At 45.8% G+C, this 27,524-nt stretch overlaps 1 protein-coding gene across 1 annotated transcript in view; it reads right to left on the bottom strand.

Annotated features, from left to right (window-relative positions):
- LOC147701707 (uncharacterized) overlaps positions 1–27,524 on the bottom strand; it is a 332,276-nt gene that overhangs the window by 138,166 nt on the left and 166,586 nt on the right. Inside the window, exon 4 of the mRNA XM_086928690.1 lies at positions 13,206–13,233. Coding sequence (XP_086784816.1) covers positions 13,206–13,233 — 28 coding nt within the window. The remainder of the gene's footprint in view (positions 1–13,205; positions 13,234–27,524) is intronic.

The raw sequence follows: 27,524 nt of genomic DNA, 5'->3' as shown, positions 1-27,524 counted from the left end.
ACAGGGAGGTTGAGCGAGGAAGAGCGGAGGGCTCTGAGGGGGATGTAGCGAGTCAGGCAAGATGATATAAAGGCAGGAGCTGCCGCAGTAAGTGCCTTAAAGACAGTGCAACCCAGCAAGACTTACCATTGAGCAAGCTCCTATACCCAGTAAAGAGACTGGCATGAAAAGGGAGTTCAGTACCTAGCAAGAAGTTGAACTGAACCCATGGGCCCAAAAGACTGGTAAATGGTATGGTGGAAAGAACGTGTACCACAGAGGAAAAAGTATTGCCAAGATCCTTGCAGCCAGATATGTGTGAGAGCTTTGAAAGGATGCCCATACACAACTAGAAGGGTGCTTATACGCGGCCAGAGGGTGCCTGCAGTACCAAACAGAAGAGCACCAGGAAGCAAGACAGCAGGAACAGCTGAGATGCGCACAATAGCAAAAAGGCAGCGGCCCACAAATGCCAAGAAAAGAACTGTTGATGTGAGAGGGCAGGGCTAAGACAAAGGCATGAAAGCCCGCACAAGCCATTAGGAAGATCATGGTGCAGAAACAGCCTCAAGAGGATGCTGAAACCCAGCCAAATCCAGGGACTAGGGTACACTGAAAAGTTCCCCCCTTTATGCGGAAGGTGGAACTGGTTAGTCCAGGCTACAAGCAGCGTCTATCTCCAGTCCGGAAGAGAGAGTATTCCCCTTGCAGGACAATAGAAGAAAAGACAAGCTTAACAAGGGAGTACTCAGAACCAATCACGGGTCCTAGACACCAGGCAGAGTGAAGGTCAAGGAGAACCCGCTCCACGAACCTGCCACAGTAAGAATGGCAGCAAAACATAGAAATCCCTGCGTGGAAGCAGCCAGGATGCGGATAAAATTGCTGGGGAACAAGCCAAAAGGCCATAATAATTGTATAACGAGAAGCCTATGACAACTCCTTACCGGCGAGGACAACCCAGAAGGGGCTGGTGTCAAAGAATGGACCATGTGACAAAAAGCATGATGCCAGGCCATGCAAGGTAAATACTACACAGCACAGACCTAGACCAGGAGTGGAAGCACCACAGACAACAAGGCGATGTGACCCTGCGGGACACAGTCAAGGGGTATATGGATCCCAGAGGGATAGCCACAATGAAAACTACACAGGAGCGAACAAAGGCGAATGCAGACATCTGCCACTAGCCAATACCCCACATAGGGCAAGGGCCAACCACTGGCAAGGAGGGGGCATCATCTTGGCAAAACAGAGTGTCAGAGGACTGAAACAAAACCAATCAGCCATACAGCTGTACAAACAATAGAGACACCACCCTGTCTCTGACAAAAAAACGGGTTGGAAAGAAAGACCCGCAATTAAGAAGAAGTTAGATAATGACACTAACAGAATTACGTCAGCCATGACAGAAGCCTGCAAATCGCAGAGTCCGCATGGGACCCAAAAAGATCTATTCCGTTAAACGGTATGTCTTGGAGGCTTTCCTGAATATTATTAAGGAATCTGTCACGCAACCAGGCATGGCTACGCAAAGCCACCGACCGTGCAAGAGCACAGCCCACAGAGTCTGTAGTATCCAGGGAGGAGCGGATTGAAAAATGTGCCATCTCCTTGCCGTGAAGAACAAGACGGAGAAGCTCTGAGCGCAACTCCTCCGGAAAGGAAGGAATAAGGATAGCCACAGATTCCTCAAGTGTGGAGGACGCCTATGCGAACACGCATGTGGTGTGTAAAGCGCGGATGTCGTGCTAGAAAAAGCAAAAAGCTGTTTTCCACATGCATATAGCCAACTGGATTCCCGGGTGGGATGAAACAGAGGCAAAGTGGAGGGAGTCCTGTAACCCGAAGGCTGCCTGAATCACCAGGCCCTGAGCAGTAGTGGGGAGGGATAGACCAAGTGGATCCCCGGGGCAGGACGGTGCCTACCAGCAATGGCCCGATCAACCGGGGCTTCGGAAGAGGACAGTGCCAATGCGCCACGCAGGATCTCTAATAAAGCACCCCCAAAGGGTAGCAAGGGCTCCATGGTAATGGGCTCGAGGTGGAGCAGATCCAACAAGGAATCAGGAACGAGGGGTAATACAGGAGGCTGAAAGCCGAGGATAGCAGCTGCCCGGTTGATAGTCCGTGCATAGGCGGCCCCCAGCTCAGTAGTCACCATAGGGGGGGGGACAAGAGGCCATCTGTAGGAGACGGTTTGAGACTAATTCTCCCAGTTGCCATAAAGAGCGGGGCTGGGGAATGACCCGAAGGCCTTGCCACACTAGGGACCTTAACCAGTGGCTCCCTACTAGGGGAAGCAGCAGCTTCCGAAAAAGCTGTAGCTGACAAAGGTGTCGCCTGACCCCGCTGAGAAGATGGACCTGAGGAATCCGGAGTGAAGTCAATCCCAGGCATGGACACCAGTGTCGATGAACGGATGGACACTGGCAGTGATGGGTGTGTCGACAGCGGCGTCAGTGGGGGCCGTGTCGGAGTCGACTGGACGTCGACAGCCTCCATGAGGGAAGCAACCTCGAGGTCGACCGGCGTCGGATGAAATGTTGCCCCAGACGTGGGCTCAGGCTTAAAGCTGGATGTAGGCATGGACAATGAGCCCGTCTTTGAGTCCAACCTGGAGCTCAGCTCCAAGCTCGGCATCATCGACGCCGCCCCCGCCGTTCGCGTAGGAAGCCGCACAGGGCTATGCGTTGACTGGTGGTGTCAAACCCAGGGTTGCTGCTCCCGCCGTCCGCACAGGAAGCCGCACAGGGCTATGTACTGACTGGCGGGGTGTGCTAGAGCGACCAGGACGGTCTCGGCCATGGCCCAACATCGTCGCCTCGGCTCCGGAGTCGGTGCACACAACCCTGGTTGGGGAAAGATCTGCCGACGAGGGTCCAGCCTGAGTACCCTCCGTCTCTGTGTGGCCCGAAGTCGCACCAGGGAGAGAGGGGGACTCAAAGTAGGCCTGAAGAGCCTGGGAGTAGGACTCCATTTGGGCATGCGTCGCTCCAACTCCTGGTAAAAGAGGGTATGGAGGAGGTGACCTCCGGGCACCCGTAGCTGACCCCGTACATGAGGAGTGGGCGCCAGCAGCAAGCCTACGAGAGCTGGACCTCAATGGACGCTTGCGGCTCCGCATAAATGTTTTAGGGTGCCGGTCGCAAGAGCAGCCTCGGGAATGAGTCCCCTCTGGAGAGGGAGAGAGGCAACGAGAAGAGGCTGGGCACACAGCTGTGCGGCCAACAGCTTCATACAGCGTTCCCGAAAGGACTTCGGTTTCATCGGTTGACAGACGTCACATTGCGTGGAAACTTGGTGCACTACAAGGCACCACATGCAAATAAGGTGCTGGTCAGTGCCAGACATCTGACGCGCCCAGGCCTCACAGGCTTTGAACCCAGAGGGCATTGTACACTGTTCCGGGGCGACACCAACAGTGTCGAAAAAGCCCAAAACTAGGCCAGGAACTGCTGGTTTCCAGACTCCGCGTCGTTATGCGGAAAAGAAGAAAACTGACGTTGGCGCGCCTGGCGGGGCACATATGGCTCCGCTGACGTCACGTCCATAGACTACGTCAGGGCGGTGCCGTATGGTGCCGCCCCCGGCACGCAGAGGTGCTGCTGCACAAAAGTTTTCCGGACCAGTCTGCCGCCTGGGTATATTCTAAGTTAAGGAATCTGCGGCTAAAAGTCTCTATCAGATATGCAATACACAACCTAGCAGAGGCAGGCTGGATGGATTAGGCAATAAAATACCGACTTTCTAAAAGTGTTTTTTTCAAACACAGAATGTTAAAACCAACTTCACTAAAAGGTGTATTTTATCATTCTGAGTTCAGGCATACTAAATTCGGGTTTCTACCATGTTCCCTGGGTCAGTTAGGATTAAAATATGTTACAATCAAACTGCCCATTCTGGCCTATGGGTAACAGGGAATATGTGATGTTACAACGTGAACAAAATGATCGCGGTATGTAAAACCGCAGTTTTTACAACGACTTGCGCTGGAGGGCGCTGGACTTAGGGGTAGTAAGATTACTATTCCAACACCAGTCTACGTACAGTAGGGAAGGTGTTGGAACCCTAAATCTTACTATTCCTTAGGTTATAGCGCCCTCCAGTGCAAGTCGATGTAACGCTTGCATTTTAATGGCAGTGTCCTAAATGCATCGTGATGTAATCACCACAATGTAAAGGATGTTTCCTGGGAAGAGGTAGCCTTGCAATAGTAAAAAACGAAATTGGTTGTAATTCACTATCAGGACTTGCCACACACAAAAGGGCATGTCCAACCTTTCACATACAATGCACCTTGCCCTAGGGCCTACCTTAGGGGGGGATGACATGTAGAAAAGGGAAGGTTTAGGGACTGGTAAATGGGTGCACTTACCAAGTCGACATGGCCGTACTAGAGCGCAGACAGGCTCTACAATGGCAGACCTGAGACACACTTTACAAACTTCTTCTGTGGGTGGCACAATCAGTGCTGAAAGCCCACTAGCAGCATTTGATCTACAGGCCCGAGCACACATGGTGCACTGTACTAGGGTCTGACAAGTTAATCAAAAAAGCCAATTATGGATTCACTAATCCATTACAGTAATTTACAATAGGGAGCACTTGCACTGTGGTACTGAATAGCAGTGGCACAGTGCCCAAAGCATCTAACCAGCAAAAACATATTAAAAAAAAACAGAGGAGACAACAGCGAAAAATAGAAACGAGACTCACGTCAATAGTACCAGGTCTAACACGTGTCCCCTCCAGCAGAAATGTGGGGAGAACCACCCAACCTCTTGGGAGTCCTCTACACTAAGGCGGAGAAATCTGGACAGACCATCGGCAATGGCGTGTGTTGTACCAGGGCGATGTTCCACCATGAAGTCCATCCCCTGTAGGGAAATGGACCACCTCAACAACTTTGGATTCTCACCCCTCATCTGCATCAACCATCTGAGGGGCCTGTGGTCTGTCTGAACCCGGAAGTGAGTCCCAAACAAGTATGGTCTCGAATTATTCAGTGCCCAGACCACATTAAATGCCTCATGCTCAATTGCACTCCACCTCTGTTTCTGTGGAAGTATCCTCCTACTGATGAAGCCTACAGGTTGGTCTAGGCCCTACTCATTGATCTGTGAAAGAACCGCCCCCACACCATGCTCTGAAGCATCTGTTTGGACAATTAATTCCTTTGAGAAGTTGGGCGCCTGAAGCATGGATACTGTGCACATAGCAGTCTCCAGGGCGTCAAACGCTTTCTGACAGGTGTCAGTCCAGTTCACTTTCATGGGCTGCTTTCTGGAAGTCAGCTCAGTCAAGGGTGCAACAATGTAACCTTACCCCCTGACAAACCTCCTGTAGTACCCTGTGAGTCCTAAAAAGGCTCTTACCTGTGTCTGGGTTTTGGGGAGTTCCGATGCCATGATGGGATCAATCATGGGTTGTAGGAACGCCACCTGGCTGCTTCCTACCTGGTGCCCCAAGTACACCACCAAACCCTGCCCGATATGGCACTTACTCGCCTTGATTTTGAGGCCTGCTCTGCGCAGCGCCATCAATACTTCCCAGAGGTGGCGCAGATGTTCTTCCCAACTGGAGCTGAACACTGTAATGTCATGCAGGTAGGCGGCACTGAAATCTTCCAGTCCAGGCAACACCTTGTTGACCAACCTCTGAAAGGTGGCAGGAGCATTCTTCATCCCAAAGGGCATAACCTAGAATTGGTAGTGCCCATCTGGTGTGGAGAATGCTGACCTCTCTTTAGCCCCATCAGTTAAGGTGATCTGCCAGTACCCAGGCGGCAAATCAAACGTACTGAGGTACCGTGTAGCCCCTAGCTGATCAATGAGCTCATCAGCACTGGGGATGGGGCACGCGTCAGTCCTGGTGACTGAATGGAGTCCTCGGTAGTCCACACAGAACTTGAGTTCGGGTGTGGCACCAGGTGCGGCAGCCTTTGGGACCAAGACAACAGGGCTGGCATACGGGCTGTTAGAGAACACAATCACCCCTAAGGCAAACATCTTGGAGACCTCCTCCTCGATGTAAGCTCGGACCCTGTCAGTCACTCTGTAAGCCTTGTGCTGTCTCCAGTGTTTACATCATGGATGCACCACTCAATGACAAAAGGAATCAGGGAGAAAAAATCAGAGAATTGTCCCAACAGATCCCTGTCTTTCAGGGGTCAGGGTGGATGAGAGGTTTATACCATCCACTGACCCATCTTGCTCTGTTGCAGGCGGGAGGTCAGGAAGAGGCTCAGTCTCCTCCTCCATTCCAGCATCTGTTGCTAGGAGCATGCCCACTTTGGACCTGTGTAAGTTGGGCTTCAGGCGGTTGACATGTAAGACCCGCAAAGGGTTCCTGGGAGATCGCAAGTCCACCAAGTAGGTGACATCACTTTTGCGCTCCACCACCTCAAATGGTCCGGTCTACTTATCCTGGAGTGCACAGGGCGCCACTGGGGCTATGACCCAAACTTTCTGACCAGGTTGAAGCTCAATCAGAGTGGCATTCTGATCGTACCACCGCTTCATCTCTTCCTGGCTGCCTTCCAGATTCGCCTAAGCAAGTTGTCTGAATCGTCTAGTCTGGTTCCTGAAGGCAAACATGTAACTATATACATCCTGGTGAGGTTTCCTAGGAGCTTTCTCCCAGCCTTCCTTGACCAGACTCAGAGGCCCTCTTACCGGGTGTCCATTCAACAGTTCAAAGGGACTGAACACTAAGGACTTCTGTGGCACCTCACGGTAAGCCAAGAGAAGGCATGGCAAGAGTACGTCCCACTTATGCCTCATAGGTTCCTCAAGACCCATAATCATGCCTTCAAGGGTCCGGTTGAATCTCTCAACCAGCCCATTACCTTGGGGGTGTTAAGGAGTGGTGAACCAGGGACTTCATATACTTAGAAATTAAGTTTGTACCACGGTCTGACACCACCTCTCTGGGAAACCCCACATGGGAGAAAATCACCACGGGGGCCGTCACTGTCCTGAGCGGGATGGCTTCCGGGTACCAGGTAGCATGGTCCACCAAGACCAGGGTAAACCTGTTGCCCATGGCTGTCTTGGGGTACAGAGACCCCACAATGTCAATGCCCACCCTTTCAAACGGGGTGATGACCACAGGGAAGGGCTGGAAAGGAGTTTTGTGCTTCACCCCACTCTTCCCACTTGCCTGGTAAGTTTGACAAGTCCTACAATGAGTATCTGAATTATTGCGCATTTGGGGCCAATATCCTGCACAATCGTTGCCGATGCCTGTCCGATATGAGCAGATTTGACCAGCACTACATAAGAGCTACCTGCCAACACCTTTTCGGACATTCTGGTTGCCCTAGAACGAGTGATGTGTGATATGGGCTGCCTACAGTGGAGAGAGGCTCCCCTGCCCGAGCTTGGTGTGTCGGCTTCGGGTGCCTGAAGATCCCTGATGTCTGCGTGGGAAGGTGCCTGCCCTCGCTGGGGATCGCTGCGGTGCCGGTGACTCTACCCGCCGCTCCCTGCCCTCGGATACTGCGGGGGCTCTCTTCTTGCGTGTGCACAGTGGCGGCGGCCTGGGGAATCGGCCCTGTGCAAGCCATTGACGGTGGAGATGGACTGGCACCCTGCATCGGATCCACTGGCGGAATATGCGACTTCGCCAGCGCCTCTGCCCAAGGTTAGCTGCTGCGCTTGTTTGGCTGGGAGCGAAGAATTCGAGTGCTAGGCCCCCTGGAACATTGTGTCCGCTGGCATATTCCAGACAGGGCCTTCCTGCTTTCCTCGCCCGCATGCTGTGGCTGCTGTGCCTTGTCACTCCTCCTTGGGGGCGTCCCCTCTACCTGTCTGCTGAGACAGCCTGAGGGGCCTGTGAAACATCTGGTGGCCTGAAATCAGTCCTAGGCCTGCACTGCAGTGCTCTGGGGAGATGCTGCTGCCCTGGTGGACAAGGAGCGGCCTCGGCTGGGGCATACTGATCTGCTGAGAAGGGGCTACTTCTACTGCGGAGGACTTGACGTGGCCCTTGGCGCTGAGTCACTGCATGCCAGGCTGCTGCAGGTGGGAATTACAAGTTGTGGTTGAAGTGTTGTTGCATTAGCTGCACTGACGTCACACATTAGGGTTCCTTCTACACCGTGAGACTGAAGCGGAGGCCCCTGTCAGACATTCGCCATTCTGGCACTTGGCGACTGTGACCTGCTGGAGAAACTGCATCTAGGGGGAAGACATTGTCGGCACCCCCTTGAACAACAGGCCCAGCTCCTAGTTTGCTCGGAACAACCATACTCACCCTGGGTGGGCCATCCTTTCTCTAACTTGCCACGTGGGGAGACCTGCAGCACTGCGTGCCCCTACAATAATCTGTCCTGGGAGAGGTCCCAAACACTGGGTGGCTGTGGTCAGCAGACATGTGAATAGGAAACGTGGCGTGGTGATCTGGTAGTACGCCGACTTTCCCCCCCCCCACTTGCTAACACCGCTCCACCGACAGTGCCGCCCATCTTTCCCTCAGACAGATTCCACTATGCCCCTCCTCGCCTGATAGCCAAATTGCTGAATTACTGGGATAGGGACTCAGCCCTGCGACGTGCCAGAGAACTAGGTGAGCTACAATATGAGGGCTCTGTGATTTCGCTCTAAAAAAAGTGCAGGAGGCGAGACGACAATTCAAAACTCTCAAACGACAACTCCGTGGCCAAAATATCATCTTAGCCATGCTATATCTTGCAAGACTACGGGTCAACCTGGACGGCTCATACTGAATCTCCTCAGACCCGAAGGCACTGCATTAGGTACTTAAGGATCTTTCCAAACAGCCGAAAAGAGATGTGGTGGGGAAGACCCTACCTGAAACAACAGATGGCTCGCCAGAGGGACGCATGGACGACAATGATTAAGACACCAGAACCAAAGGAGCCTACTCTAGGAACCCGGCAGGCCGGCATTTATCACATGCCGTTCTGACTCATTGCATCCTGAGCTCGAGGTAAACTGGAGTCCTGTTTTCTGCTGTATCCATTGGGCCGCGCGTGGAGAGATGTAGCTGTCCAGAACTCTTGCAAGTATTTGCAGACTTTCTATAGTAGAGGGGATTCTCATTTCTGACAGTATAATCAACACAGTCTTTACAGTGTATGCAGACTTTATTATGGGCAACTATCTATAATTCTAATTTGTGGGTAGCTGTACTATTCTGTTTAGTAACTTTTTACTTCTCTGTTAAACAAGCCCGATTGTCTCAACATGTTCATTATAGTGTAGTTCAACGCTGATGGTTAGTCATAGTGCTTAGGAAAGATAGGACCCGTGTGTTACACATTACATGGCTCGTTGCCAATTTTCAATAGAGGAGTGGGAAGGGGAGGGTGGTGGGGGAATGTGGTCTGTGCTCAATTCTGGTGGGCATGGCATGGGAGTGGGGTTGGAGGACTGTTTAGGACTTTATGTTTGTTTTGGATGGGTTTTATTTCTTCCCTTGAGACCGCAATAGTGTTTTTGCATACAATGCACACAGTAAAAGGTGTAGGACATCACACAATAGCCGAGGATACTACCAATAGGATATTTATGGATAACAAAGCTGGAGTTCTACCTCCCCTCTCAAATGTCCATGGAGGATGAATTGAGGTTTTTGACTTTGAACATTAGGGGGCCCAATGATCAACGTAAAATCCGTAAGATTATGGCATATCTCACTAGACATAACATTGATGTGGCATTCCTGCAGGAAACACACCTGCCGATGGCAAACCTCCTGCTGACCCATGGTGAAATTCGAGGCTCCCTCCATGCTGCGAGCTTTACCACACATGCTCGGGGAGTCATAACCTGGATTAACCCTAAGGTTCAAATTACTTTAGAAGAATTGCATACGAGTGTTGATGGTCGGTATGTTATATCCAAGTGTACAGGAAGGGGCCATGAACTGCATACTGATTAATGTGAATGGCCCTAATCACAATTGCCCTCAGTTTTTTCAAGATCTCTTGGCCGTAGTCCGTAAATTGCCCGACCTACCACAGATATGGGGGGAGATGTTAATTGTATCTTAAATCCAGATTTGGACCGCTCCAGGGGCCCACCACGACGTCGCTCCTTGGTGGCGGAGGCTATTCTGGGCGCTAAAACAGAAATGGCACTAGTTGATGTCTGGCGCTCTCGCTCATCCGAAAAGGCAGGTTTCACGCACTATTCAGCTCCGCATAATCTACATACTAGAATTGACTATTGGCAAGTGCACTTGAATCAGGTATCAGTAAATGCGAGATCTTTCCCCACACTTACTCTGACCATTCCCCTGTATTGCTTACATTGGCGTCTCCTACTAAGCAGCCCCCTCCATTCACATGACGCGTCCCCCAATACTCCTTACTTGTTGAGGTGTTCAAAGCGGAAATGCTAGAAGCAATAGAGACATTCTACGCTACTAACAGGGTTCGGTCTTGCATATCGCCACCGTCTGGGAGGCCTTTAAGGCCTACATAAGTGGCATTGCTATATCCAAACATTTGTGAGTGCTGAAGTCAATTAGGGGCAGACTGGCCTTGTTGAAGAATACCCATTAGTTATAATGGGGTTACCCAGTGACCCTCAGAACCTGGGTATTTTGTACTATGCAAAAAGTGGTTCTGTCGGATTGTATACAATTTCTTTTGATTCAACAATTACTTATGGCATAGGTTTACTCATATGCATGTTTTCATGAAAAACCATTGAAAGGAAAACGCAAAAAGCACACACCAAACGATATTTTTCTGGTTCACAAAGTTGTAATTATTCAATCACTTTGCAGAACACTTGTTTTCTTTTAGTATTTTAAAAGGCGGTTGTCCATATACAATGAGAACGTGAAATAAATAAGTGCAGCAGTGAATAATTGTGATCTGTGACTTGTGGTGTTTATTATGGTGATACAGTTTCGTGACAGATGCAATTTAGATACACTGGTCCAACAATAACTTCAATTCACTCAAACCGTATTGCAAATCATATTTTTTCTGTTGATGCGAAGGAGGCACAACAGGTCCCACGCTGGTGCTGACCAGAAATCCTGGCCACCCCTTGCCACTTCAATAACCTTGGAGCACAAGCAAGCCTCTAAAAGCGTGATCTTGAGAAGGGAATCCCCCCTCTCACAGTTATATACACTTTAGGGCGTGTAGACACATAGACTACACTACACTTCCCCTAATTTTAACCCACACATATTTTTACAGTCCTGAAGAAAGCCAGATTAATATAAGGCACTGGCTGAAACATGTTGACACATTTAGGACGTAGGAGGTCGTAACCCGCCTCTAACGTCCCTCAGCCTTATTTTTAACCGCTGACGGAGGCCCTTTTAATAAAGTTTCCTCACCCCAGGGACCATCCGCCAAGCCGTTTTAACCTCACCTTTCTGTACACCTCACACCGCACACACAGTGACATACCTGCTCCGCTGTAATCAGGCGTCGAAGCACACCCGGGACACGCTAGGTGTCACTGGGTGGGCCCGATGATGAAGCATGCCACCAACTAGGTTGGTGGGTGAGGGCTTTCTAAAGACACCCAACAGGTGCCACCGCCAACAATACTGAGTCGCTATGACAATAACAAAACAATGTCAGACTAACCCCCTTTTCTAGCTAGTCTCTTTTTGATTTGCTTACACTTCTTCAAACGTCTTAAAACGCTGCAGATAAAAGTCGCCCTGGCTGATAAACAGCCACGCGCTAGCTGGGAACTCCTCACTCTCCCATGTTCCATGGGAGGACTGGGCGCCCCGGACCTAGACCTCTACTAACGGGCCACCCAGTCCTCGCATACTTTTTATTGGTTAAATCAACAGTCACCTCCTCCCCATCTTCATATAGTGCGAATTGCGCTGGCTCCTGCACATTTGACGATTGCATTGTTCTGCGCTCCACATCGTAACACGGGCATTCTTGACTCGATCAATGCAACTACACATGCCTGGCACAACATCTTAAATCGCCAAGCACTTTCCATACTGTACACCCCCCTTACTGCTAGTGCATGGTGTATGTGGCTCCCAGTCCTCACTACACCTGAAATGGTTGAGGCCCTGCACACATTAGGCATAGAAAATATCAGCACCTTTTTTAGCGATGGGAAAGGTAAAGAGTGGGAGGAACTAATGTCGACTGAGCCTCCACCTACATCTCTAATACTATTCCAATATTTTAAGGCTAGAAGCGCACTACGTGCGCTGATAGGGGAAGAGCTACTAGAACCTCCAGAGGTACTTTCTCTTTCCACCATGCTCCGCTCCTCCTCCCCAAACCGGCTTGTCTCACATATCTACCGGAGGACACAGGAATTGCGCCGCGATCACTATGTCAAAGCTAGATTGGCCTGGCAGGCCGACCTGGAACTTACTATGGATAATGACATGTGGCGCTATTGTTGCAAATCAATTAAGCGCATTTCTCTGAATGGCAGACACTGCCTTATACAATTCAAATTCCTCAATCGACTCTACCACACACCTGCCTGACTGCATCGTTGTGGGTTGCGCGAAACAAACAATTGTGAGAGATGTGGGATGGGTGAAGCAGACTTCCTACACTTGGCATGGCTTTGTCCCCCTATTGCAAGCTTCTGGTCGCAAGCGTTTTCCAAGCTAATTGATGTCACTAAAGAAACGATAAGTCCAGACCCACTCTTAGCTATATTGGGCTACTCTAAAGAATTTAGGAAAAACCTCCAACTGGGTGACATGGGACTTCTGGTCGAGAAGAGAGTAGTAGCCATGCATTTGTCACATGGTTCTCCACCCTCTCTTTCCCAATGATCTAGAGATATGATATTTTGTAATACACAAACAGAAGCATACTGCGAGCTGCTTCCCACTAGAAACATTTGGACTCTGTATAATAACTATGTTAAAGTTAAGACTTAAAGGCCTAATGCATTAGCTTATAACATACATAGGACAAGCTAGAAATGTTAGTTCTCTCCAGTTCCTATTGGGAATGCTTATTGTAATTTCACGTCCTCTCTGTTCTGTAATGGTGTCTCCCACTTATAGCAATCGTGCATAATCCCTGCCTTCTTTTAGTTGTAGTTAGGTTGTAATTTCTTTTTTTGTGGGTACTTTTGTTTTATGGTATACGTACAACTTTGCTCAAACAATTCTTCATTGATATCTATAATTTTTATTGTACGCAATTTAATTTTTGATGTATTATTTGGTATGTTTTCATTTCAATGAGAAATAAAATAATAATAAAAAAAGATAGGGTATAAACTTACGTGGATGATAATAGATATGTCGCTCACTCTGAAAGAGAAGGAAAAGTCATAAATCAGAAGAACAAAATACAAATCCAATGACAATTTTTCGATAATCATTCTTGTGCAACGTGAGGAGTGCTCCACAATAGTTTCTCCCCGCAGATACATTTTTCTATCTGCATGTTCAGCATTTACTTCTAGGTCCCATTGGAATTATCCGATCTACATGAACACTGCGGATCTCTTTACTTTGCCATGGAGATTTCCACTTCCGGAAACAAATTACATCTCTGTGTGTTAAATAGGGACTTATCGGTGGGTGGGGAAATCTGATCCAGAATTACTAAATTTTCCCAGTAAGTATAATTTCTTAGTAGATCTTCAGGATCAATATCGTAATGGGCTACATGTTCCCCATACCCAGATTTACTATTTCCACGGATTTCCACTATTTCCACTATTAACTCCGATGAGAAAATACTGCCCCATTTTCATTGCCTAGCTGTTCCAAGAGTTGGTGCCCGACTCCGAGTGTAGCAGTGATGGTACTCTGTCAATAGTACCCTCTCCCTCAAACTCTGTCGATTTTGAGTAGGGGTGACCATCAGGTTTATGGCAATGGAGTACAATGTACGCCATCGACAAAAACATCCTCTGATAGTCTAACGGCTGAATTTGGGTGTATGGAGTTGCGTGTTTTTTTCCTGTCCTTTGAGGGACAGGAATAAAACGAATGACCCCACACCATGGGAGAAACCGCCTATGGTGTGGCGGCAATTCGTTTTTTTATTTTTTAGAAACAAACTCCTACTTTGGAAGTTTGTTTTTGAAAAATAAAACACTTTGTAATTGTTTGATGGCTGGCTTCCATGTTTGACTGTGCTACCCTTCAAATTTTTCAAACATTGACCGGAGCCACCATGACTGAAGCAGTTGCTGCCAATGTACAGAGTTGTCCGCTGGGTCAGCAGACAGCTCTCTATTTGGTGTGTGGGGTAAAGATAACGTAGCTGACAAAGTCCGAACCCATCCTGTCTGCTAAACCCTAAATCAGGCCCTTGTTACTTTATATCCTTTCCAAATCTTGTCATTAGTGTTATACATGATTTATTCAACTTGATCATACAAATGTACTATTACCTCACTCACATATGCAATGCACATGCCACACCCATAAAACACTAACTTGGCAAATCAAAGATTAAGGCATGCTTAGTTAAATAAGCAAAGAACCACAAATAAAAAAAGTGATGAGACTTCTCAAGCCAATTCAGTCTATGATGATTCCTCAAACACAAAGGGGAAAATTACCTTGACAATTTAACGCTCCAAGGCAATACCAATAGCAAAATGCATCATAGATTAATGACACTAACATACCATTTCAATTCTCCCATTGTGCAAACTTGGTGGCAGTAGCTTGCCACGATATAATGATGTAAAATCTGCAGCTATAAGCTAAGCGAACACCAGGTCATCAATATCCCTATGCGAGAAGGTATTATTTACAGGTATCAGTCGATTCTTCACTGTTAGATCATCCAGTTTGAAACCCACCATTAGCAAAGCAGACATTGGTACATGGCATGGTGTTCGTATGTATGGAGAAAGCATTGCCATGTTAAGGGTAGAAAACTGCTATGAATTCAAGCATCTTTGCTAGCTGAATGCCTAATGCATGAAGCAGTTGTGGTGAGTGCCCAATGGAGCCATGGTGATTGATGACTACCTTTAGTGATGATATGGTAAAATGTCTTACCATGGCATTGCTTTACAGATGTTTCAAGCAGAAAGGTGGGAGCGAATTTAAATAAATGCAACATTTGAGAACAACTGGTGTGATAGCAGCCTCTGCTGTTTGACACACTTGATCACATTTATTTTCTCCAGGATCGCAATTCCAGGATTGTATCCTAAATCCAGGAGCGCTACTTTACCTCCGGAGTGTTGTGTTCCATAATATGGCCACAGGGTATTACCTGAACATTTATTGGTCATCTTCAAATGAGATCCTGAGGCTGTTAGAGACCTATTGCTTTGACAAGTCCTGTTGTCAAGTCTTATTCTGGAGAAGAACTAGCACCTAGTCTGAGAATCAAACATTGTCAATGAAGAGTAAGGCTGTAAAGTGTGATGACATTCAAAGCATGATAGTGGTATCAACTTCACTAAGAATTAGCAATGCAGGGCTAAATGTGTTCACAGGCCAACAAAGTAAGATGGATAGTAGTAAGAACAAATGAACTGTGGGCCCTTGTCCCTGTCTGCAAAACGAAGAAGCTGCTGATAATCGGGGACAAGTGGAGAAGTGTGGCTCAGTGGTTAGAGGCGGCAGACCCGGAAGCTGAGATCGGCCCGGGACCAGGGTTCAATTCCCAACGCGGCAGGGTCTTGGGTCAATGTCCGAGGACTCGATAATTCTCGCCTCGGTGCCTACTCTAACCTTGGGCTCCACTCTGCAACTCTGGGCAATAGCTTGCTTAATCTTCACAACGGCCCCTTCAACGCCGGGGATGCCTGGTCTCACCTTGAGGGTGCCCTTGAGGGACCATCTCACAGGGAAAGCCAGGACGGGTTCCCCAGCGGTATACAGCACCGGGACACCCCGGTGTGGGTAGCTGTGCGCTTTACAAGTATACCACATTTTATTTTATTTACAATGAGGTCTACTGTGACACAGGCTTCGATGTGTTATCTATCTAGCATGTTGCTGCTGTGTTATGAAAAGGCCTTTTCTTTCAAATAGAATCGGCTTAAGAATTCTTAAGTCAGCCGAAATAAAAAGGCGCTTGAACTGTCTTGGCATGGATTTGCTCTGATCAAATGAATGTTCTAGTATTCAGGGAAAAATTAACAAGATAATAAACAAGCTTAGGCCAAGCCAATATGTTTACCGTTGGCTGCCAGCCTTTTAGGTTTGTCGGTTCTTATTTGTTCATGTTTTATGTGAAACTTTATTGCTAAGACAACCCCTGGCTCTCGCAATTAAAAAAGAAAATTGGCAAGAAGTGAAAAATATTTTGGCCCTCAGAACAACACACATTGACTTGGCACTGATGGGAACTACTTTGTGTAAAGATGTGCGCTTTTGTGAAAGAGAGGTAGGCCATCACTCACGATGAAGTTAGCCAAAGGCTGAAGTGAGCTGACGCATTGCCTCATGTTATGCTGTAGTAGGCAGGAGAAAAATGTGTAGGACAACAACAGTTCAATGGCTGATGGATCCCACCTATCTTTGGTCAACATGAGATATTTTGTGTTAGGACAGTTAGAAGGGCTGCCAAAAATAATAATCATAACATTGGAGCCAATAGCATCCCTACTAAAACCCATTAAAGATTCATATTTTCTCATAGAAGGAATCTTTGTGATCAATTTTTACTCTGGCCTTATTCTGAGAATGTTGTGCTCTTTAAAACTGATATAAACCAATGGTAATAGACGAATTAGTCATTTTTTGGACATGATAGATTTGGATTTACACAATCATAAGAGATTCTAACATCAACAAAGCAACAGAATAATTTTTCCTAACTCTCCATAGATTCCCTCACCACTGCACATTAACTGAGACAGTCGTATATGGTCAAATGATTCTAAAAGCACACTGTTCGACAGAAACAAAATTATTTTTCTCCACCCTTAATTTTAGGTCTTAAAACATTATTTTGCATATAGTTTTGCTCTTAAATCTTTAACGTTGTGCAGGCTGTATTTACAAAAAGGAATATGCTACTTACCAGTATGCATCTGTTCTTGGCATAGAGGGCTGCAGAGTGGTACATTATGAATAGATCGCCATCTGGTGTTGGGCTCGGATGATTGCACTTTGTTTTTCTCTTGGAGAGTCTTTTGTATCTTAGTGACTCCTCCCTTGGTTGGTAGTGCGCATGGGCATCGGCTCCATCCTTAGATTGTTTTGCCATAGTAGGGTTAGATGGAGTAGTATAGTAGAATACAGATAAGAATGCCCATGTAAGTGTATCTAAATAAGATAATGTTGGAACAGACACAGGTTTCCGGGGAGGCTGGGAGGGCATGTACCACTCTGCAGCCCTCTATGCCAAGAACAGATGCATACTGGTAAGTAGCATATTCCGTTCGAGGCATATGGGCTGCAGATGGTACATTATGAATAGACTATACAGCAGTTCTCTCCCTAGCGGTGGTCGCCCGTGTCTGTTGCAACTGTCTGAAACAATGTTTTTAATACTGCTTGTCCCACTCTAGCTTGTTGTGTTGTGTGCACATCTACACAATAGTGTTTTGTGAAGGTGTGCGGTGTAACCCAGGTAGCTGCTTTGCATATGTCATCTAGTGGAATGTTTCCCAAAAATGCCATAGATGCTCCTAGTTTACGTGTAGAGCTCTAGGAGGAACAGTTAATGTTCTCTTTGCCTTTAACCCCTTTACTGCTAAGGCTATTTTACAGCTTCAATGTAATTTCCATTGAAATCAATGGAAAGTCCATGACGAGTTACCCTTGTCATTAGCGGCGAAGAGGTTAAGTAGCATATTTGAATGCATTTTACAATCCATCTGGCAATGCCCGCTTTGGAGATGGGATTGCCTTTATGTGTAGGAGAAAACGCAACAAATAGCTGTTTTGTCTTTCTGAAAGTTTGTGTTCTTTCTATGTAGTACAATATGGCCCTTCAAACATCCAATGTATGTAGGGCTCTTTCTGCTACTGTTTGTGGTTTTGGAAAGAAAACCGGTAATTCCACTGACTGATTGATGTGGAATGCTGAAATTACCTTTGGTAAGAATTTTGGGTTTGTTCTAAGAACCACCTTATTTTGGTGTAACTGCATAAATGGTTCTTGAATCGTAAAAGCCTGTAGTTCACTTACTCTTCTAAGTGACGTGATAGCTATGAGGAAGGCCACCTTCCATGTGAGGAATTGTATTTCACACCTATGCATAGGTTCAAATGGTGGCCCCATTAGTCTGGTAAGTACTATGTTGAGATTCCAGACTGGGGAAGGTGGTCTTCTTGGTGGAATGACTCTTTTGAGTCCTTCCATGAAAGCTTTAATTGCTGGTACTTTAAACAGTGAAAGATGTTGCCTGTTTTGTAGGTACGCCGCTATGGCTGCGAGATGAACTCTGATAGAGGTATATGCTAAGTTACATTGCTGCAAGTGTAGTAAATAGCAAATGATTTGTTTAGTGGATGCGTCCAGAGGGTTGATGTGCTTACTGTTACAGTGTATAGCAAACCTCTTCCATTTTGCTGCATAGCATGCTCTGGTGGTAGGACGTCTTGCTTGTTTAATGATTTCCATACATTCTGGTGGTAAATCTAAATATCCAAACTCTATGACCTCAGGAGCCAGATCGCTAGGTTCAGTTGTTTGGGATCTGGGTGCATTATTTCTCCATGGTTCTGTGTAAGATGCATGGGTAATAATTTTAGCTTTTGATGTGGTACTTGTGAGAGTTGTAGCAGCGTGGTGAACCACGGCTGTCTTGCCCACGTGGGTGCCACTAGTATCATTGTCATTGAGTGTTGTTGCAGTTTCCGAACCAGTAAAGGAATTAGTGGTAGAGGAGGGAACGCGTAAGCAAATTTGTTGGACCAATTTATCCATAGTGCATTGCCCTGGGACCGTTGGTGTGGGTACCTGGATGCGAAGTTTTTGCATTTTGCGTTCTGATGATTGGCAAACAGATCTATCTCTGGTTGCCCCCATTTTTGGAAGAATGGCTGCAGTATTTGGTCGTGCAGCTCCCATTCGTGTACTTGTTCTGACTGTCTGCTTAGGATGTCTGCTATCTGATTTTGAACTCCTGGTAGGTGTTCCGCTAACAGGTAGATCTTTTGAGGAATGGCCCATCTCCATATGTCCTGTGCTAGTTTGGATAGTTGGAGAGAGTGTGTCCCCCCCTGTTTTTGAATATAATACATTGCAGTCATGTTGTCTGTTCTGATCAGGACTGCTTTGCCTGTTATTTGTATTTGGAAAGCTTTTAGTGCTAGAAATACTGCTAATAGTTCTAGGTAGTTGATGTGCAGTTTCTTTTGCTGCACACTCCACTTCCCCTGCACTGTGTATTTGTCCATATGCGCTCCCCATCCGGAGAGCGATGCGTCCGCTGTTATTATCACTTGTGGAATTGGCTCTAGGAACGACCGTCCCTTGGAAATGTTTTCTGTGTTCCACCACTTCAGAGAGCGATACGTCCGGTCGTTTACCAACACCAGATCTGTAATCTGACCTTGAGCCTGATTCCACTGTGTCGCTAGACACTCCTGTAGTGGGCGCATTTGTAGCCTGGCATGTGGTATTAGCAGTATGCAGGAGGACATCATGCCTAATAGTTGCATAAACACTCGTGCTGGTAGTGAGTGTTGTGGTTGAAATCTTTGTATTAACCCGACCATTGTCTGTATCCTGATTAGGTTGGGGTATGCTATTGCCTTTTCTGTGTCTATCGTAGCCCCCAGATATTGCTGAATCTGGTTTGGTTGCAGGTGTGATTTCTTGTAGTTCACCGTAAACCCTAGGTGGTGCAGCAATTGAATTGTCTTCTGTGTGTTGTGAAGACATTCCTCTTTTGACTTGGCCTTTATTAGCCAGTCGTCCAAGTATGGGAAGACATGTATTTGTTGTCTTCTTAGGTGTGCTGCCACCACAGCTAGGCATTTTGTGAACACCCTCGGTGCTGTTGTGACACCGAACGGAAGGACTTTGAACTGATAGTGTTGTCCTTCTAAAACAAACCTTAGGTATTTTCTGTGGGCTTTGTGAATTGGGATATGAAAGTAAGCGTCTTTTAGATCCAGTGTAGAAAGAAAGTCCCCTTTCTTCAGTAAAGGGAGTACTTGTTGGAGCGTGACCATGTGGAAATGCTCAGAGTTTATGTAAGCATTGAGAGGTCTGAGGTCTAATATTGGTCTTAGGGACCCGTCTTTTTTAGGGATTAGGAAGTATAGAGAGTATACTCCTGTTCCCTGTTGATCTTTTGGGACCTTCTCTATTGCATGTTTTTGTAGAAGTGCTAGTACTTCTTCTCTTAATAATGTCAGATGATCTTGACTCATTGGACGCTGTTTGGGGGGGATGTTTGGTGGGGTAGCTGTGAGTTCCAGGCAATAACCATGTTGGATAATTTGTCTCACCCACTTGTCTGATGTGATGTTTTCCCAGACAGGTAGGAACTGTGCTAGACGTCCCCCGACCGGTGTTATGTGGTCGGGGGGGAGTTCTATGAAGTCACTGTTTTGGGGTTGAGGCGTTGCGGTTGTTATTATTTCCGCGGCCTCTACCCTTGTTGTTGTTACCTCTGTAAATTCCTCTTGAATTACCTCTGGGTGATGTTGGTGTGAAAGAGGTGGATTGCTGATTTGTTCCTGTATTCTTTGAGCCCCCTCTATAGGTGGATCTACGAAAGGAACCTCTTTGTGTTGGCTGTTGCAATGCTCCCATTGACTTAGCCGTTTCTGTATCTTTTTTCATTTTCTCTAAGGTCTCATCTGTGCTTGAACCAAACAGTGTTTTTTGATCAAATGGTTTGTTCAGTAGTGCCGTTTGTACTTCCTGTTTGAATCCTGAGATTCTAAGCCATGCATGTCTCCTCAACATTACACTGGTGTTTATGGATCTTGCTGCAGTGTCTGCTGCGTCTAGGGCGCACTTAATGGAAGTATTCGTTATTATTTTTCCTTCCTGTATTAACTGATCTGCCTTTTTCTGATGTTCCTTGGGGAGATGTGTGATGAGTTTTTCTAATTCATCATAATGTGCCCTGTCATAACGTGCGAGTAGTGCTTGTGTATTGGCTATACGCCAGCTATTTGCCGCCTGTGATGCTACTCTCTTGCCTGATGCATCTATTAATTTTGACTCTTTATCAGGTGGAGGAGCCTCTCCTGTAGATAATGAGTTTGCTCTTTTACGAGCGTTTGAGACCACCAGCGAGTCCAGGGGTACATGTCCTTTAATAAAGATTGGATCCTTTGGAGCCGCCTTATATTTTTTATCAATTCTTGGGTTTAACACCCTAGCCCTCACTGGGTCTTTGAATATTTCTTCTGTATGACTGAGAAGACCCTTCAACCTAGGAAGAGTACCTGCTGTTCTTTGTGCATTAGGTAGCGTCTCTAACAGGAAATCCTCTATTTGGGGTTCTGTATGTATATCTACCTTATGATATTTTGCTGCTCTATTAATGAGCTGCGCAAATCCTGTGTTATCATCAGGTGGTGAAGGCTTTGAGGGATATAACTCTGGGTCGTTGTCTTCATCTGACCCTACGTCATAATTTTCCCATGGGTCATCCTCATCTGGGATGGTTTCGTCATCCCCTTGAGGTTCTCCCTCCCCTAGATCACTGTCTACATCAGACTGAGGTGTGGAAGGTGTAGGAATATTTGGCATAGTGTGAGGAATAGGAGAAGAGGGTGTGACTTTATGTCTAGGAGAAGTAGGAGGAGTTGTATTTGTCCCCAGTGTTCTCTTTTTTGAAGGAAGAGATTTATCTTCTGTCTGTTCATTCTTTCTCTTCTTCGTCACTACTTTGCCAGTTTGCGGATCGATAAACAAGATCTTTTGTTTGGGATCTGTCTGTTGCTCCTGAATCGGTACCGAAGGCCCTGGTTCCGAAAGGTGCTTATGTTTTCGATCGTCAGTGTTTGGTGCTTCTGCACCGAGTGTCTACTCGATTCCGACTTCCTGGGTATCGAGTGAATCTTGGACGACGAACCATGTTTATGTTTCGACATGGAATGTTTCGGTACCGAGCTTTCCCTTGTATGTAGCCTCGGTGTCGAAGTCGATGTCGCCTTTTTCTCGGATCCGACATGGTGGGAGTCCGAGTGTTTCGGTTTCAGTTTCGGTTTCGTTGCCGGGCCCGAGGGCGGGGCGTCGGAAACTTTTTTCTGCGGTTTGACCGGGCTCGAAGGCGGGGTCGTTACCGCACGGGGTCGGTTTTTCGGTAAGGGGACGTCGTCACTCACGGTTTGTTGCTCGTTGAGTTCTTCAACCTCCGACTGGTCCCCTTCCGACCCCGACTGATCCTCTTCTTCTTCCATTAGCTCGTCTCCGAACAGCTCCGGGATCGCCTCCGACTGCATTCTTGAAACCTCGTGTCTTCGAGCTCGACGATTTCTAATCGTTAGCTTGGAGGAGAATGCTGCGCAGGCTTCGCAGTCCCTGGATTCGTGTTCAGGCGATAGACAGAGGTTGCACACCTCGTGTAGGTCCTTGTGTGGGAACTTAGCACCACACGTTGGACATTTCTTGAATGGAGTCCTTTCCATGGACTCCGGGCTTGACTGCGTCGAGAAAGTTCTCTTGTTCGTCGACGTAGGTCTAAGTTTTTTCTTCGATTTTGAATTTGCAACGCGTCGGAATGGAAATGAAACGCGCTCGATAACAATACCGTCGAATTGGAAAGGGAATACGCGCCGATAAATCACTTTTCTCTGAAGTTGATCTGGAGCGTCTCGATCCTCATCCGAACCCGATGGCGGAAAAAAACAATCTAAGGATGGAGCCGATGCCCATGCGCACTACTAACCAAGGGAGGAGTCACCAAGATACAAAAGACTCTCCAAGAGAAAAACAAAGTGCAATCATCCGAGCCCAACACCAGATGGCGATCTATTCATAATGTACCATCTGCAGCCCATATGCCTCGAACATAATAATATTGGGTTATCCTTTTTGTGTACTGGCTTAGTCACAGGCCCTTATCAAAAGTCAGAGAAGTTACTAGTTTGTGTAATCCATCAGAAGCTGGGGGCAAATATGTTGTCCCACCCGCCTAACCTGGTTTTGTGAGTAACCACTGGTAAGACTTGGGTGGATAATTTGTTTTGTTATTTCAAAAGAAGATACATTTACGTGTGAGGAACCACTTTGATATTCTTGTGGGGTTCCAATCGGAGAGGTAGATACACTTCTCCTAGGAAAGGTTTCCTGGACTCTTCAAGTATTCTGCAAATTAGAGCAGCTTCTTCAAAATTCCATAGCACATTAACTTCCAGAATCCTCTACAGTCCTTGGAATTATATAGCGTCAGACGCTTGTTCCAGTTTCTTGTAAAACTCTAATTTCTCATTCTGCAATACATTCCTATATTTACTTTTAAATTGCTTGCATTTTCCATTCTCTAGAGTCATTTAATATCATTGAGTTAATATATCTTCCTTGGGTATCTTTTGAATTGTTGAAAGTAACTTTCAAACCAGGGTCTATTAGTAACATATTTTGCTTTCAGATTATCCTCAACTATACCAGATTTCTTCACCCCAACCCTCAAATAAGCAACACCGTCCTTTATTAATTCAGAGTACCACTCTGTACTGCACCTACCTAAATCAATGGCTAGGCATTTTTTGAATAATTCCAGAATTCAGTGAGTTGGAAAGGATGGCTTTCATCTAAACATGTCATTGGGCGATGTGGGTAGTCCAAGTTGAAAAGGAGACTTCTGCATCTTGTGAATTCAAAATTTAAATAGATTTTTTCTTGTAATGGCCAATGAGAACTTTCTCCTTATTTTAAACTTTCTAAGATCCGAAGCTAGTTAAAATACCATACAGCAATAAACATATAATCAATTGTGCAATGCTGATACCCATTGCAGAACGTCTGTGATGCTGCTTTGCTTCCCTGGAACGTTTTAGACAAACCATTCCCAACGGCGAACAACCGTTATCGAGCCGGTAACATTACGCATGGCTTTACGTCGCATGCGTTACAACGCATACGACGTTACTAGTAGACATTGCGACGCATACCATTACATCGGATGCGCTTGCGCATGCGATGTAATGGCGATGCTGGAACCGGGAGCAGAGACATTGACGCTGCGCAGGAACCACGAGGAAACAAAGGTAACGGTATGTTTTAAGGTTTAGGGCTTAGGGTTTGGGGTAGTGTCAGGGGGGATAGTGTATATTACTGTTTAGGTGTAGTGTATGTTACTGTTTTGGTGTTTAGGGCTTAGGGTTTGGGGTTGTGTCAGGGGGGATAGTGTATATTACTGTTCAGGGCTTAGGGTTTGGGGTACTGTATGGGTAGTGTATGTTACTGTTTTGGTGTTTAGGGCTAAGGGTTTGGGTAGTGTTAGAGGGTGGCAGGGTATGCAACTGTTAAGGTTTATGGGCAGGTGGTCGTAGTCTATGGTTATGTTTGATCGTTTAGGGTCAGGTTTTTTTTATTTAGGATTTGGGGAAATGGGGGCCATTGTAAAGGCATTTCGTATGAATTTCTAAGGGCATTCAAACTAATGCCATACATTGTAATAGCATGCGTTGTGACGTACATCGCGAACTAAAAACCACGTTGTAAAGGCACACGTTGTTTTGGTTCACGAAGTATCGTCATACATCCTTCCCAACATGTTTCAAAGTGCACAACATACTTAGCATGTTTTGATACCAATACATTGGGAAAGAATTCTACAGGGATAAGGTTGTCATCAATAAATATTTGGCTGTGTTATAATAATTTGTGTTTAAACTTAAAATTAAAATTACCCAAAATATAAACGATACCATTTGGAAAAAGATGCATAATTCCACATAAATCACTTTCAACTTTGTTAAGATCCACTTTTCCTACCAACTTATCCTCCTGAACAAAATCTACATTTATCAATTTCAAAAATTGTAGTTCTAATGTTCTGGACTACAAACCTATTTTACTTGCCAATATCCATTAGCACTTTGCAGGAATTCTAGGCATGGTTTTGTCACTACAATGTTACTAATGTGAGTAACCCTCCAGATGATTGTTTCTATTATGGGGTCTTCACTCAACCATGTCTCCTGTAAATATCATTTAGACTTAAACCTCCTCTAAAAATCCATTCTTAAGTGCGCTATAAAAAAGATGGCCATTCCAAGACAGGAGATACAGGTTGCATGGATCCCTCATATTAATATATATTACTTGAATTCAGATCATTCCATTCATCACCAGATATATTTCCTAAGCAGGTAGAGCGATTTAACAATTATGTGGCGATGCGTGATTTGTAGAAACAACCACTTTAACGTTTTCTTTCTCTCCTCTTGTGCTACATGTATTGTGTCTCTTTTTTTCCAAGAGAATTAAGTGGAATGAAAACTTGATTATGGCATAACCACTAATGGTTTGTTAAAAATCCTTTCTGGATAGGGGGGCTTTAACTATATCAGACTCCGGTACAACAGAAACCCATTGTTTCATGAGATTTTAACAAACATTTTTAGAATCAACCATTTTGCCAGATTGAAATGGAAACAAACTTTTGTAATTTCCTTCCCTTTATTAGTAGTTACATAACCCACCAACTGCAAATCTGCAGATCAGAGGGATTTTAAAGAGTGGACATTTCCAAAAGATCATAATGATCTATGAGCTAGTAAGTGGGTTTTTAATTTTCTTACCCTCTTTCCAGACTGCTTTGTATCTAAAAACAAGGTTAGGGAGGAGATATTAAGTAAGCTCCTTATCTGAAAAGAAAAAACATCACATGCAGCTGTTTTTTGTTTACATAACAATGCAGCTGTCTTACTAGCCTTTCTGTTCCTAGAACTGCTCCCCTCTTTGATTGTCTTAACTAAGGCTGCAGGGTTTTCTTTTGTAACAGATAGTCTAGGGAAATTAGAGATTTGCACAGACAACTTTCAGATTCCCTTACCTAATCTTCAGCCAATCCTTCATTTTATTTCACTATTGGGCGAGTCTCACTTTTTAGGTCTCGCCTAGGTAGCATGCGCGCGGTCTCTTCCAGACATGCTGTATTAAGGTATGGACTTGAAGCTATGCCCACTTTCGGCCCATCTTTTTAATTGGCTCATGTCACTCTCCTTTGTAAATGTTGGCTTTTCATTGGTCAGTAGGCTTAGTAGTACCTCCTTAGTACAATCATTTCTCTTCTTGTAACCTCCCATGATGACACCCCCTGTTACATGTGTTGTTACTCAGTACTTTGTAAATACAGCCTCTGAGCAGTATTTTGTTAAAGGTCTTTCTCCTGCGGACACGCTCTAAGCAAAACCTTCTTTTTTTTTCTTTCATGTAACCAGCTTGATACGCCTCTGCTGATATAATGGCGGCCATGCCTTTCTTTTGTTATTTGTGGTGTTTTTTTCCCCAATTTATGAACTTTTGTTATCATGGCACCCGCGCTTTAGCTTAAGATGTCTAACGCTAAAGCGCGGGTGCCGCCATTGTAACAAATGTGATAAAATAGAAGAAAAACAAACAATTATATGCCTATTTGTTTACTTTTGTTACAATTGCAGAGTTAGCGTTGTATTAATATTAGCAATGCCAACAGCTTAAACCTTCAGTAATGCGAAACCTATTGCATTGCAATCACTTTAGGTCTCGCCTAAGTAAGGCATTGGCTGTCTCTTCAAGACATGCTGTATCTACTCTGTAGGCTTTTATTGGTGAAATGTTGCTATTTGCCCCATGTGAGTGTGTTTTTCAATTTCACAGCTACTGTCCCTGTTTAATATCCCCCTACTTTTATGTTTATTTATGGTTCGTTCGGGGTTCTCTTTTTTATTTGAATTGGTCCTGGGTCATTTATTGCTTGTTTTATTTTGTTTCTGCACTTCTTTGGAAATGTGGGTTTTTTGTTCCTGTACAAGTTCACCCGATCCTGTACGCATTCACTCAATGGAGTTCAACCATTGCTGTAGTACGGATTGTCATTTGTAAGGCATTTGTAATATTGTTTCGGTTCGGTATTTTTCGATTCACCACTGTTTAATTTTTTTTGTTCCGATTGGCATTTTTTTTAAAGGCACGTAGAGAGCCGGCATCAAGACTCCAACCCAGTTATCCAGTCATAAAGTTGCAGCTCTGTATGTTACGCCATATCCTCTCACACCACTAACCTGGAAAGTAAACATGTTTAATTTTGCTGACCTTATCCATTTTAGATGATTTTCTTGTAATTACAGCGCTTCTTAATGGATGGTACCGCCCCTGGGTAACCTTTGCCAATGATTGGTCAAAGCTTATTTATATGCGATATGTGTGTTTGTATACGTCAATATGACTGCCATCCATTTCATCGACTTTTCTTACAGCAGCCCGAGTGCGGACGTAAATGTATGTATTATGAGTATTCTTTTTTTATGGAGTGGGAGGGTGTAAGTATACTTTCGATGTGACGTCATGTTGTGCCTCTTTTTGCTCTAATTTTCTGCTGTGTAGAAAAATCTGTAAAGACCCTGCCCTCTCCTTTACAGGCCTGCACCCTTCCTCCAGACCCAGTGACCTCTACGCCGGTAGCCCTGCAGTGTTATTCAGATTCCTAACAAGCTCCACGGTTTTTTGGTCGCTGTGTTTCCAATTAATCACTCTGTGGTCGTGTCCAGCC

This window comes from Lissotriton vulgaris, chromosome 7 (assembly GCF_964263255.1).
Source record: "Lissotriton vulgaris chromosome 7, aLisVul1.2, whole genome shotgun sequence".
Lineage (NCBI taxonomy): Eukaryota > Metazoa > Chordata > Amphibia > Caudata > Salamandridae > Lissotriton > Lissotriton vulgaris.
Note: the sequence above shows the minus strand (reverse complement) of the source record. Positions and strands in the feature narration are given on the sequence as shown.